The sequence below is a fragment of the Acinonyx jubatus genome, chromosome C2 (genome assembly GCF_027475565.1).
Source record: "Acinonyx jubatus isolate Ajub_Pintada_27869175 chromosome C2, VMU_Ajub_asm_v1.0, whole genome shotgun sequence".
Taxonomy (NCBI): domain Eukaryota; kingdom Metazoa; phylum Chordata; class Mammalia; order Carnivora; family Felidae; genus Acinonyx; species Acinonyx jubatus.
In genome coordinates this window covers 9228861-9242276 of record NC_069384.1, presented here as the reverse complement: position 1 = coordinate 9242276, position 13416 = coordinate 9228861, and the positions used below count along the sequence as shown (strand labels likewise).

General features: G+C 42.2%; 1 protein-coding gene across 1 annotated transcript; it reads left to right on the top strand.

Annotated features, from left to right (window-relative positions):
* Positions 1 to 268: 268 nt before the first annotated feature.
* Positions 269 to 4048, top strand: LOC106966979 (carbonyl reductase [NADPH] 1-like). The gene is made up of 3 exons (XM_015063153.3): positions 269 to 778; positions 1329 to 1436; positions 3277 to 4048. The coding sequence occupies exons 1-3, from the start codon at positions 490 to 492 to the stop codon at positions 3756 to 3758; spliced, it is 879 nt and encodes a 292-aa protein (XP_014918639.3). The 5' UTR covers positions 269 to 489; the 3' UTR covers positions 3759 to 4048.
* The last annotated feature ends 9368 nt before the right edge of the window (positions 4049 to 13416 follow it).

Sequence of the window (13416 nt, the reverse complement as noted above, 5' to 3'; positions counted from 1 at the left end):
AAGTAATTTCACTGCATCTTGGAAGAAAGCATCCATTCCCATTCTACAGAAGAAGGACACGTTCCTGAGACAATATCTGTACTCCTTTTTTTCTGTTGAGGTTTCTCCAAAATAATATTAGTTCACTTACCATGCATCTCTAGCCCCTACTAACCTATGACCAACACCTTTCTTTGGATAGCAAAGCAGTCCAACCAGAACTAATGCTGGGCCCAGAGGACAGATCCTAAGAGGACACAGTCCCGGTTGGCCTCAGGGTGCAGCCCCAAGAGGTACAGATTTGTTATAGCGTCATTAGGAAACCTTCTGGAATATTGTCCCCTCCTTTCATAGAAGAACGAAGGCGGGGCCTCGGGCTCTAGAACTCACAGCACTGGATCCCAGAAACAGTTTTACTGGCATCTCTGACTGTGGCCAGGCCTTGCCCTCGGTTTGGCCCACAGCTCCATCCGCTACACACACAGAGCCTCACTTGCTTTCCACACAGCTATGTGTTCAGACACCCGCGTGGCGCTGGTGACCGGGGCCAACAAAGGCATCGGCTTGGCCATCGTGCGTGACCTGTGCCGGCGGTTCTCCGGGGACGTGGTGCTCACGGCACAGGACGAGGCGCGGGGACGGGCGGCCGTGCAGCAGCTCCAGGACGAGGGCCTGAGTCCGTGCTTCCACCTGCTGGACATCGATGACCTGCAGACCATCCACGCCCTGCGTGACTTCCTGCGCAAGGAGTACAGGGGATTGGACGTGCTGGTCAACAACGCAGCCGTCTTCTTTGACAGTAAGGACGTGGGAACTCTTAGGCCAGGAGACTTCCCTTAGGGGACCACCCAGAGTGGGTTGGGGCCGGTGTGTGAACCACTGCTCTGGGGCCGTAGCTCAGAGGGGATCTAGAACGACCTCCCTAGGGAAGAAGATAGTCAGGAGGCACAGGGAGAGCAGAACCCTCCAGAAGTTGCAAGCCTTTCCAGCCAGAGAACTTTGGCATTGTCATGGATCAGACTCTCGGGGACCTCCCCCAGGTTGTTGCAAGCTACTCTCATGGGACTTGAGCGCCTCCATGAATTTTTAAGTTATTACTAAATATACAAAACCCCACAGGGCCACATGAAGAGATACCATTGCACCTTACCTTAGCATCTTGCAGTGAGTGGTGTCAACCTACAAAGCCACCCAGCATCAACCAGTCAGATAATAAATGTTGGGATAAACTGTTCACTATCCTACACACTATTGAGAATTCACCAGATTACACACAAATGCTATTGTCACTGCATCAAATTTTCTCAATGGCTACTACTTATTAACCTATTCTCCTTCTCCCCTACAAGTTGGTAACCCCACCCCCTTACATATTCAAGCAGAAGTGACGATGAAAACAAACTTCTTTGGTACCCAAGACGTGTGCACAGAACTGCTGCCTCTAATGAGACCCCAAGGTAGGTTAATTGTTAACCAGATCTCTATGGGCTCAGAATCCATTCAAAAGGCCAATGTTTGCTCTGTTTCTTGACATGGAAAGACAAACCAAAAGACAGAATTATGGCCTTAAGGACATTGAGGGATAGTAGATATTATCATTTTTTAATCCTTTCTTCAAAAAGAGGGTTACTGAAATAATGTAGCCACAATAACAAAATAAGAATCTACAACACCCAGGCATACCAGTTACCCCAGTGTGGGTTCCTCTGCCCCAGTCTTGTTCTTTTTCAAAGATTTCTTTCTCTGTGTTGCAATTTTGAATCATGAAACATAGTTTATTATATTATTACCCAGGCATATAATATTTTTGAAAATAAAATAAATATGTTTAGTGGTAAGTAATAAAACCTGAGAGGTGCTTCTGAAACATTTGACAAACATGTTCTGTTAATCCTACACCAAATACGCTGTAGATGAAAGGAAGGACTGGAATAACAGACCCCTTTCTAAAAGGTGTTCAGCTTACAAAACTGTTACATTAATAAGATAGTTTATATAATTCATTTTCATTATTTCTAAACACCACCAATGAGAGCCACAGGGTCACGCATGATCTCTCCCACTGAACTTGTATGGCACTGCCATTCCTTAGTGGGATGGAGCTCAGAGTTAAGTGACCATGACTGTCTTTCCTGGATATTTACATGAAAAAGGGAAAGTTTCCTAATTTTCTTGTACCTTTTGACTTTTTTTATAATCTAAAAGTACTCACTGAAATATAAAAATACAATCAATATTTAAATGTAAAAATAGTAAACTATATATGTCAATATAATGTCATTTTTATGACTACTGATATATTTTTAAAAAACAGTGAGTGAGAAATGTGTCATTGCTTTGCACCTTTCATAGCTTTATTGAGATAAAGTTCACCTACCATACACTTCACCCATTTCAGGTATGCAATTCACTGGATTTTAGTATTGACAGAGTTGTAGAACCATCACAACTTCAAGATTAGCACACTGAAATCACCCCAAGGAGACCCTTTGCCCTTAGCTATCGGCCCTCTGTTACCCCTTTCCCCTGCCCTAAGCAACCACCAATCTACTCCCTGTCTCTAGACTTTGTTGTTCTGGACATCTCGTACACAGAATCACATAACGAGTGGTGTTGTGTAACTGGCCTCTTTAACGTTGGACAATGTTGTCAGTTTTCATCCATGTTGTAGCATGTACTTCATTTCTTTTTATGGCATCTCTTTAACACGTCCGTTTTCCACTCCTTTCCACGACCACATTGCCTGGCATTCTGTCATTGCTCCCAAGTTGATGAAATCACAAGCATAGAGAAAATAGCTTGCAAGTCAGCCCAGTGAGGTGGTTTGCTTTTCCTGGCTCATCAGAGTGACAGCCTATCAATGCAGTGCTGTCTTTCACCTTCGAAAGGCCTTCAATAAACTGATCAGCTCTTTGTTGGTCAATAAACATCTGTTCATACAACATCATCTAAGTGACCATAAGATTTTTAGGGGGTTTCAAAGGGGACCTGTGAAGGAAAAGTGAATCTCTATTCATGAATGCGTGAGTGCCTCCTTACAGTCCACTTAACATGTTACTGGATAAGCCATTTTCTTTTTTTTAGGGAACATCTGGGCACTGCCTCCCCATTAGATTCTTTTTCTGACATTATGTGAGATATTAAGGGTATAACAATTTTCATGTTCTTCACTTACAGTCTTCATTAACACTCATAGAAAACTGGTAATTGTCTCCCAAATGGACAGATTTTAGCAAATTTGGTATTCATCATTCTCATGGATGCCATTCTATGTGATTTATTTGTGTTGTATTTTAGGCAGAGTGGTCAATGTGTCTAGTATAATGAGCTTTGTAGCTCTTGAATACTGTAGCCCAAGACTGCAGCAGAAGTTCAGAAGTGAAACCATCACAGAGGAGGAGCTGGTGGGGCTCATGAACAAGTTCGTGGAAGACGTAAAGAACGGAGTGCACCAGAACGAGGGCTGGCCTGATATGAAAGTAGTCACATATGGAGTGTCAGAGATGGGTCTCACAGTCCTGTCCAGAATCTATGCCAGGAAACTGAGTGAGCAGAGGAGAGGGGACAAGATCCTCCTGAATGCCTGCTGCCCTGGGTGGGTGAGAACAGACATGGGTGGGCCAAAAGGCATCAAAACCGTAGAAGAAGGAGCAGAGACTCCTGTCTACTTGGCCCTTTTGCCCTTGGATGCTAAGGGGCCTCATGGGGAGTTTGTTATGGAGAAGAAAGTTGAACAATGGGGACTCCGCCCTCAGTTCCCTCCATGGGTCCCATTATGATACTGCCATGATTTGACCAAACAGATTACTGTCGACAATGTCCTTATAAAAAAAAAAAAGGAAGAAAAGAAGAGAAAAGAAAAGAAAAGAAAAGAAAAAAAAGAAAAAAGAAAAGAATCACTATCCATATCAAGTACTCACACTGAATTGGCTACTGAAATCTTTTGTGATTTCTTCTGTGATATATGAGTAGAAAGTAGAAAGAGTGGAATTAATGACTATAATGAATCAACATCATAGATGAATAAACAGTTCTAAGTAAATGTCCACGTGTACGCATTGTTTCTTGCCAACCAGTCCCAAAATCTAATAGGCCCTACTAGGTCAAGAGAAGGGACAGTTTAACTCAGAGGTTGGTAGACATTAGTGAAAGAACCATATGCTGAATATGCCTTTGCAGGCCAATGGTCTCTGTTGGATATACTCAAATCTGCTGCTGTAGCCTGAAAGTCACCACAGACAATATAAAAACCCATGAATGGGGTGGAATTTCCCTTGCCAGCATACTTTATCAGCATCTATGACAGCCTCTATGACATGGGCACGCCACCATGGACAGACGTCCTCTGTGGTCTCTTAAAATATCACACTCAATGGGGAAAAGTCAACTGCAAGGTGTGAAATGGGAATGGGCACTTAAGATGCATCCATAAGACAACGTGAGACAAGGGGGGAAAGGGAATATGGATTGGTATCAGTGCATATGAAAGAATTACTGTCAAATCTCCTCAAGGCTAATGTGCTATTCATGTAGGGATAAATGGTCACCAAGTGTGTAACATTAACACAGTTCAGCAAAGCCTCCACAGAAGATGAACATATAAGGAAAGTGAAATACTCATCATCGTTGGGGCTAGTTTGGAGGATACATGGGTGTCCGCGGTCCTATTCTTCCCACTTTTCTCTCTGAGAGCTTTCAAGACAAACATCTGGAAATAAAAAGGTCTTGGCTCTGCTGCCTTACGCGACGACCTTGAGCAAAACCCTGCCTGTTGCTGTCTGTCAATCTCCTCAAGCGTACAGTTCAGGGGAACTCATAGGATTGCTGAGAAGAGTAAAGGCACTAATACAGGTGAGCAGGCTGCAAACAAGGGCGGTGCAAAGTGGCCTCCGTAGGCGTCCCCGGACTGGGGCCTGACACCTCCAGGGCCCAGAGGGGAGCTTCTTACTGCCCCACACCCAGCCTGGCTCCCGGGGGGCCTCCCACCACCTCCCACCCCTCACAGAAGCATCCATGTTGTACAGACTTCCTCCCCTCATGATTATTTTTCAGTCTTCACCAGGGGTTTCAGGCTGACAGAAATGAGAACTGATGGGCCCTGCAAGCAAGGGTTGGGTCCATACTTTATGTCTTTCCCTTCAGGGGCGCTTGAGTGACTCAGTCAGTTGAGCGTCTAACTTTGGCTCAGGTCGTTATCTCAAGGTTCATGAGCCCCACATGGGACTCTGCCATCAGCACAGAGCCCACTTCAGATATCTCTCTCTCTCTCCCTCTCTCTCTCTCTTTCTCTCTCTCTGTCACCCTCCCCTGCTCTTTCTCTTTTTCTCTCTTTCAGAATAAATAAACTTTAAACAACCTAAAGTCTTTCCCTTCAAAGGGGCTATTAAATTTCTCTCTGTTATCTGGCTTTTCTAAACTGACCCATGAGGAGCATCAATGTCTAGGACAAAACAATAGCATGTCAACTGCTGGTTTGGAAATGTATCCCAGTATCACAGAGATCTCTTTTCCTTGATACCCTAAAAATAACACCAAATTATATATAACACTTATTAACTAAAACCTTGGTCTACACCAAATATAAGCACTTTTAACAAACATAAGTATTTATAACCATTAAAGCAGACATCCCAAGCAATTCCTCAGCCACAGTGAGCTTCACAAACATTCCCTCCCACTCGGGGCCCACTGGGAATCACACTGAGGGAGGAGTCCTGCCCACACCCAAGTCCCAGCACAGGACCTCATTCTCTGTATCTCTCTCTTGAGTTTCTACTGAGAAAGCAGGGGATCTGTGTCCTCAGAAGCACTTCCCTGTACAACCAGTTTCACTGCATCTTAGAAGAAGGCAAACTTTCCCATTCTACAGAGGAAGAAGGACACATTCCCAACACAATGGCTATATTCCTTTCTTCCTGATGGGGTTTTCCCAAAATATGTTTAGTTCTACTACCATGAATCTCTAGCTACTATTAGCCTATGACTACCCATTTTCTTTCTGAGGAGCACATCAGTCCATCCTGAACCATTGCTGAGCTCAGAGGAGGGATCCTAAGAGTGGGGAGTTCCATCTGGGTTCAGGGTACAACCCTGGGAGAGACAGACCTGGCATAGCATCTTTAAGGAACCATCTGGAACCTTTGGCTCCTCCTTTGATGGGGGATGGAGGTAGGGCCTCTGGCTCTAGGGGTAACAGCCCTGGATCCTAGAACACAGTTCTACTGACATCTGTGCCAGTGTCCGGGGCCAAAACACACACCCAGTGTCTTATGATGTCTGCTTTCCAAACTCAAGTGACTCGTTCAGCCTGGTAGGCCTGCAGCCACATGGTGCTGGTGACTAGGTCCAACTAGGCTTTGCCATCATGGGTGTTCTGTGCCAGCAGGTCTCAGGGAACATGGTGCTCGCAAACATGCTTCCCCCTGCCTTACATCCACGACCTGCAGAGCAGCCATGCACTGCTTGACTTCCTATGCAAGGAGCGTGGGGGTCTGGAAGTACTGGTCAACAACATGGGCATCGTCTTCCAACCCTCCTCTCTCTGTGTGATCTAGTCAGGTTAGTGGAACCTCACTACCTCCAATTCATAAAGCCAGCCTAAAACCTGTCACCTGCCTAGAATATTCCAGGATCTCCAGACACGCATATTTGTCTTCCTGCCTCTCCACCTGCACTTATGCCCTCCCTTTCCGCCTCAAATCCTATAACCCCATCTAAAACCAACATTTCCTGAGGACACTGATTTTTCTTTTTTTTTATTAAAATAATTTTATTAGAAAGTTTATTAGAAAGTTTACATAGTTCAAGGGACAAACTGGCAGCATTTTCGACAAGAGAGGGTGTACACTTTTCAAATGACAGAGAAGATTATTTCAAATAGCAAGGTTTTAGGCCTAAAAAAGTATTAAATTCATTAAAGCAGAAATGTGATATGTCATATTTTCTGGGAACTGTGAAATGATAGTAGAAACCTTAAATTTAAGAGTAAAGAACACGTAAAATGTAACTAAAGGCTTACTATATTTTTAAAATATTTTCTAAATTTTTTTAATTTTTAATTTATATCCAAGTTAGTTAGCATATGGTAGATACTTTTTTTAATTTTAATTTTTTTAAACATTGACATCCAAATTATTTAGCATATAGTGCAACAATGATTTCAGGAATAGATTCCTTAGTGCCCCTTACCCATTTAGCCCATCTCCCCTCCCACAACTCCTCCTGTAACCCTCTGTTTGTTCTCCGTATTTCTGAGTCTCTTATGTTTTGTCCCCCTCTCTGTTTTTACACTATTTTTGTTTCCCTTCCCTTATGTTCATCTGGTTTGTCCCTTAAAGTCCTCATATGAGTGCAGTCATATGATATTTGTCTTTCTCTGACTGATTTCGCTTAGCATAATACCCTCCAGTTCCATCCACGTAGTTGCAAATGGCAAGATTTCATTCTTTTTGATTGTTGAGCAATATTCCATTGTATAGATATACCACATCTTCTTTATTCATTCATCCATTGATGGGCATTTGGGCTGTTTCCATACTTTGGCTATTGTCAATAGTGCTGCTATAAACATTGGGGTGCATATGTCCCTTCGAAATGGCACACCCGTATCCCTTGGATAAATACCTATTGGTACAATTGCTGGGTCATGGGATGTTCTATTTTTAGTTTTTTGAGGAATCTCCATACTGTTTTCCACAGTGGCTATACCAGCTTGCATTCCCAGATGCTGCTTTTTACATTTCCTCTGTTCACTGTAGCTTCTCTCCAGTTTGTGCTCCTCTGGAAGACTGCAACTTATTAACTAGATTCAGGACCCCCATCAGTTTGGTGTTTCTGTGGGTAAACCAGGGATAGGACTTCCTACTGTCACCTTGCTGATTTTAGTCTTCAGATGGTTTTTGCTTAAAGCTGAAAGGTCAACTCTTCCCTGAACCTCTAGCCTGCAGGCCTGCCTTGCTGATTTGGATTTGTCAGCTTCCAAAATTGTGACTCATTTCTTATAATTCCCTAAAATAAATCTCTCTCACTCACTCTTTTCCTCTCTTCCTTTATGCATGTGTACACACACACACACACACACACACCCTATCAGTTCATTTTTCTCTAGAGATTCTAGATTGGTTAATACATATGGCAAAAGAAAAACTACTACTCTATATTGGAATAGATGCATTAAATTGGGATTTCCAGCAGACGAACCTATCCTAGATTATCTTGGAGGGCTCTCAAAGCCATCACATGTACCCTTATTGATAGAGGCAGAGGAAGTTTTGAGGATGAAGAGGAGTCATGTGACCATGGAAGCAGTGAGTGAACTGATGTAGCCACAAGGAAAGAAACACCTTTAGCCACCAGAAGAGGGAAGAGGTAAGGAAGAGTCTTCCCTAGAAACCAGAGAGTGCACAGCCCTGGAAGCACCTTGATTTCAGACCTCTGGCTTCTGGAGCTTCAAGAGACTAGATCGCTGTTGTTTTAACTGGGTACAGTTTGTAATCATTTGTTATGGTAGCCCCGGAACAGTAAGATCCCCATGTTCCTTGTTTACTTAGCAGTTTGGCCACATTGGTGACTCAATGTAAGTTTTGGCAGATTACCTTAAAGATCCCCCAGGTAAAAACCTCTGGCATTTCTTCCTGGCAGCTCTCCCTAGGATTACCAGTTGTACCAAAGTATTGCTCTTGAAGAACAAAGAGTTCAGAAAGTTCTTTGCCTTCAGTCAAAGGCAAGGAACACACACACTCAGCAATTATGTCTCTCCTTCTGCGAGTGCTCTTGGTCTCTGTCGTAGGGCTCCCACCTCTCCCTACACACAGAACATGCTATCCAGTGGGACAGGACACTGTCAGCTCTACATGCAGTTCAAGAAGAGAGCTTACCACATGGACCTGGGTCCAGGAGCAGGTGACTTTGAAACCTCTTGCCTATCAGTGACAAGTACAGTTTCCTAAATGCAGAGTCTAAGCAAGTGTCCATGAGCTGGGAAGAGATCAAGGGGAAAGAAGTAGTGGGAACAAGAGAGGTTTTGTACAGGTTGGCTGAGTAACAAACATGTAGTAGTGGCAATATCATAATTCAGGGGGAAGCGGTTGATGGTAGAGCCATGCATAGAACATAGTGATATAACAAAAGCAGTTTACAAAATTGTTCTGTAACTTGTTCTGGAAATTCTGAAAACGCCGGAATATCTGTGGCTTCCATTTAATTTCTATCAAGAGGCCCAAGCTCCTTCCCATTGGACTCAGCAACAGCTTGCTTGGTCTTGTGTTCCAGAAAGTTAAGACTATAAACAGTAAACTGTTTAAACACAGACTATTTCAACAACTGACCTAGTTTACAAATTCTTATCCATCTCTGCCCAGGTCCCAGTCTCAATAACTCCTGCCTTAAAACTCACCTATGACTAACTGTTTACCAAAAAACAAACAACAATAACAGAAACAAAAACCCAGAATCTTATAAAACCCAATTGCTCAAATTATTGAGGAGATAGTTTGGTGATTTCATTTGGTCAGTGGAACTTTTGACTGACAAGTTTCTAATAAACTCAGCTTGTGGGGTTTTCTTTTCAATCACAAAAGTTTTCCTGGTGCTTTTATGGGGATGTTCAACAGACTTGGAGGTCCAGTGATATAGCCAAAATCTCCTCATCCATTTTGGCCCAAGATCCGACATCATTAACAGCATACATCCCCAAAACCCCTGAGTACCCCTATCTGAGGTCCTCAGGTGTCATTGCCACATTAAGTAAGGTGTCTCCAACATTAAGTCTGAGTTCCCATTCCTTTTCCTTGAACTCCTTAGCTGAGATTATTTTAAATTCAATCAGTATCCTTCAAGAATTGTTCAACTTCCAATACCAATCCAACTTCTATTCAAATTCCTTGTTGGAAATCTGACTAAGCATTTATTGACAACTTATTCTTCTTTTTACCACTCATGATGTTTTCTGTCTATAAGAGGAAGCTCTTAGTAAGGTAGGGGGCCTACAGAGGTCTGAAAAGTCTACCTCTAAACTGGCCGTGAGGATAAATGAATAAAAAGTCTTACTACTCTGCCTTCCTTTCTTAGACATCTCTGCCTTCAATTGCCCATCAAAACTTTACAACAGCTTTCTTTAGTGTGCTCTGTATGAAAGAAATTGCTTCTAGCAGAAATCTTCTCACCACACTCCATCTTCCAGGGCCATTGATTTATCATTTCAATGACTAGAAATGCCTCAACTTCAGGTTGAGGGGCCCAAGACATGGGTTTTATAGAAGTAACACTTCCTACTGACGGCTAGCTAATTCCACATGGATTCACCTGCTAACTAACTCATCTACAATTCTACCTGGCAGAGGTCTGGCTTGTTACATGTATTCCCACTTAATCCCAACGCCCTCCTATGTGCCATAATATATGCCATAATTCTACCAAGGGTAATATGAACTTGCATTGGCCACTATGGTGATATTTTGATATGACAAAAATATATGATCTAAGGGGTACATTAAAAAACAGACTAAACAAACCCCTAATATTTTGGTCAACACTTTTGATTGGTATGAGTAAGCTTCAAAAAGAAATTCAGACTCAAAATTGGACATTTACAATATAGCTTAGCCAAAGCTAATGAAAATGGGTCAAGCTTAAAACTGTGTATCCATTAGACTCATCATGAGTAAACACATACCATGTGTAAACCTCCCTCTTTTTCCCACCCACATGCCTTCTCTAACTTCTGCCTCTACCTAGCTATGACTCCCTTTCCTTTACCTCTAGTCTACCTGAATCATGAAAGGCTCAATAGCCGCTTAAAGTCAGACAACTGGAAACCTTAAAATAGACTTGAGGGACTTCTAGGTGGCTCAGTTGGTTGAGTGTCTGACTGTTGTTTTTTGGCTCAGGTCACGATCTCACGGATTGTGAGTATGAACACCATGCTAGGCTCTGTGCTGGAGGTGCAGAGTTGGCTTGGGATTCTCTCTCTCTCCCTGTCTCTCTCTGCCCCTCCCCTGCTCGCTCACTCTCTATCTCAAAATAAATAAATAAACTTTACTGGCGACACAGGTAGGTAGGAAGGTAGGTAGGTAGATTAAAAAAAAAAAAAAACAGACTTGAAATCATTGCCTGGGTCAGAATTCAGAGACATCAATGACTATCTTAATGTTTATTGAGAAACTCAAAATAGTCTTATGAAATTATAATTCTGGACTGCCAGGCTTATATTGACTTGCACACTGGTGGGCTTCTCAGATGCCAAATCTTAGATGAAAACGACTCACTAGGATGAAACCACACAAAATGTTAGGAAACCTGAATTCTGGAGGACAGCCTATTAGGTCAACAAGGCTATCAGAATAGAAGACAAGCTCCTAAGGATCACATCAGAAACATCCCCTGTAAACACTGACTAGACTCTTCCTCAGTTTTATAAATAAGACAAAGCTCAAACTATGGTCAATTCAAAGACAGATTATTAAGCAACACTTAGTATAGATGCTAAGGTCAGTCTCAGTGTAGACCTGTTTTTGTGGTTTCTCAATGAATGAAAACCTTAATAGAATATTTGACTAGGAAAAGCAAGTTAGGGTGGAAAATAACTCCCTTCCCTCAACTACAGCACGCAAAAGAATACCTTTAGAGGGGAAGAGAACAAACCCAGGATAAAACTCAGAATAAATTTAAGATTTTCCAATGTAAAAAATGACATGTTTCCCATAAAAATAACTGCTGGAACCATAAACAAGGAGATTCCCAGACAAGTGCACTTGTCCATACTGCAAGCAAAAGGAGGGATGGGAAAAATAATTAACTTGTATTAGCTATGAAATAAAAAGAAAAGATTAAGAAGCCTAAACAGAAAAACAGCATCCAATTTCATGTTGTACCTTTAAGTTCACGTGGAAACATTTATCTAAACATAAAGGACCACCATACGAATTTATAATTGATGTGGGTATTGGGCTGAATAGGGTCCTCAAAAAATTCATGTCAATGCTGAGCCTGTGGATGTAACCTTGTTTGGAAACTGGGTCGTCAAGTAAACATGATGTCACATTGGATTACAAGAAGGCCTTATGAAGACACTGAGGACCTCACGTAACAAGAATCCCACATAACAAGAGAGTTGGAGATTAGGGTGGTGCTTCTACAAACCAACGGGATGCCAATAATTGCTGACAACCACCAAAGCCTAGGAAGAGGCATGGAAGGATTCTTCTCTAGAGCCTTCAGAGGTACCATGGCCCTGTCAATGCCCTGCTCTTTGACTTTAATCCTCCAGAACTGAGAGAATATTTTTCTTTTCTTTTAAGCCACCCAGTCTGTGGTACTTTGTCACGGCAAACATGGAAAATGAATACAATATGGATACTACCAAAAACAGTGAACCTACCACTGTCACAGAACCTTTCCTTCCGAAGTGGACGCCAGCCCACCAATTCTGAACTCCCATTTCCAAACACATAATTATCACTTTTGGACTTTAACAGGATAATCCTTCTTTGTGACACCTCATCTGCTCATTTAAGAGAGAAAAGCCACTCACTAAGCCAAGGGAATTGCCAGATGAAATGACCTTCCAAGAGTTCCTCTTGAAATTCCTAAAGATTTCCTTATTTATAATCAAGTTAAAATTAATTTAGACACTAACTTACCACTGCCTTATGTTTAAATTAACCCCAAATGGAGGTACTCTGGACTGCTTTGGGACAAAGAATTCCAATGACAGTAGCAGAATTATTGGAGCTGAACTCATTAAGGACTGATCCACGTACCTTGAAATTTCACAGTAACCTCAAAGACCAGAAAGCAAAGACATAAAGACCTGTAATGCAAATTATGATAGAAAATGAATCACGCCTTACAGGAATCTGAGAAATCCAATAGACAAAATTATCAATTTGTGCAGGATTTCTGAAGTATAAACACAAATAGGCATAACTGATTTTTCAGTGGTAGCAAGCCCCAATACTATCCTATCCTTAATGCCACTTTCTTTAGTCATAGACCTGTCCACTGCCTTCTTTAGCACCCTCTAGATCAGGACACCAGTGCCTGTTTATTGAGCTTGGTAAGAGATAAAGTGGTAAGAAAGTACTTATACTAGTGCAGGATTCCTCTATTATATGGATTATATCAGGAAAAGTTGGTCTCCTTGACTATGGATCTACCTGCTGATCTCTACTGTGTATCTCACTGTCTAGTGCTCGCCTACCCTTGTTGACTTGTGTCAAACCTGTAAGACACAATCAGACAACCTCATAAGGGTATTTGGGCCAAAAGTGGGTCACTGGATGGCCCCAATGACTGTTAATGGATTTGTTCTGCAAATAAAAAAAAAAAGAAGAAAGGAAGGGAAAGGAAAGGAAAGGAAAGGAAAGGAAAGGAAAGGAAAGGAAAGGAAAGGAAAGGAAAGGAAAGGAAAGGAAAGGAAAAGGAGGAAAGAAACCAACT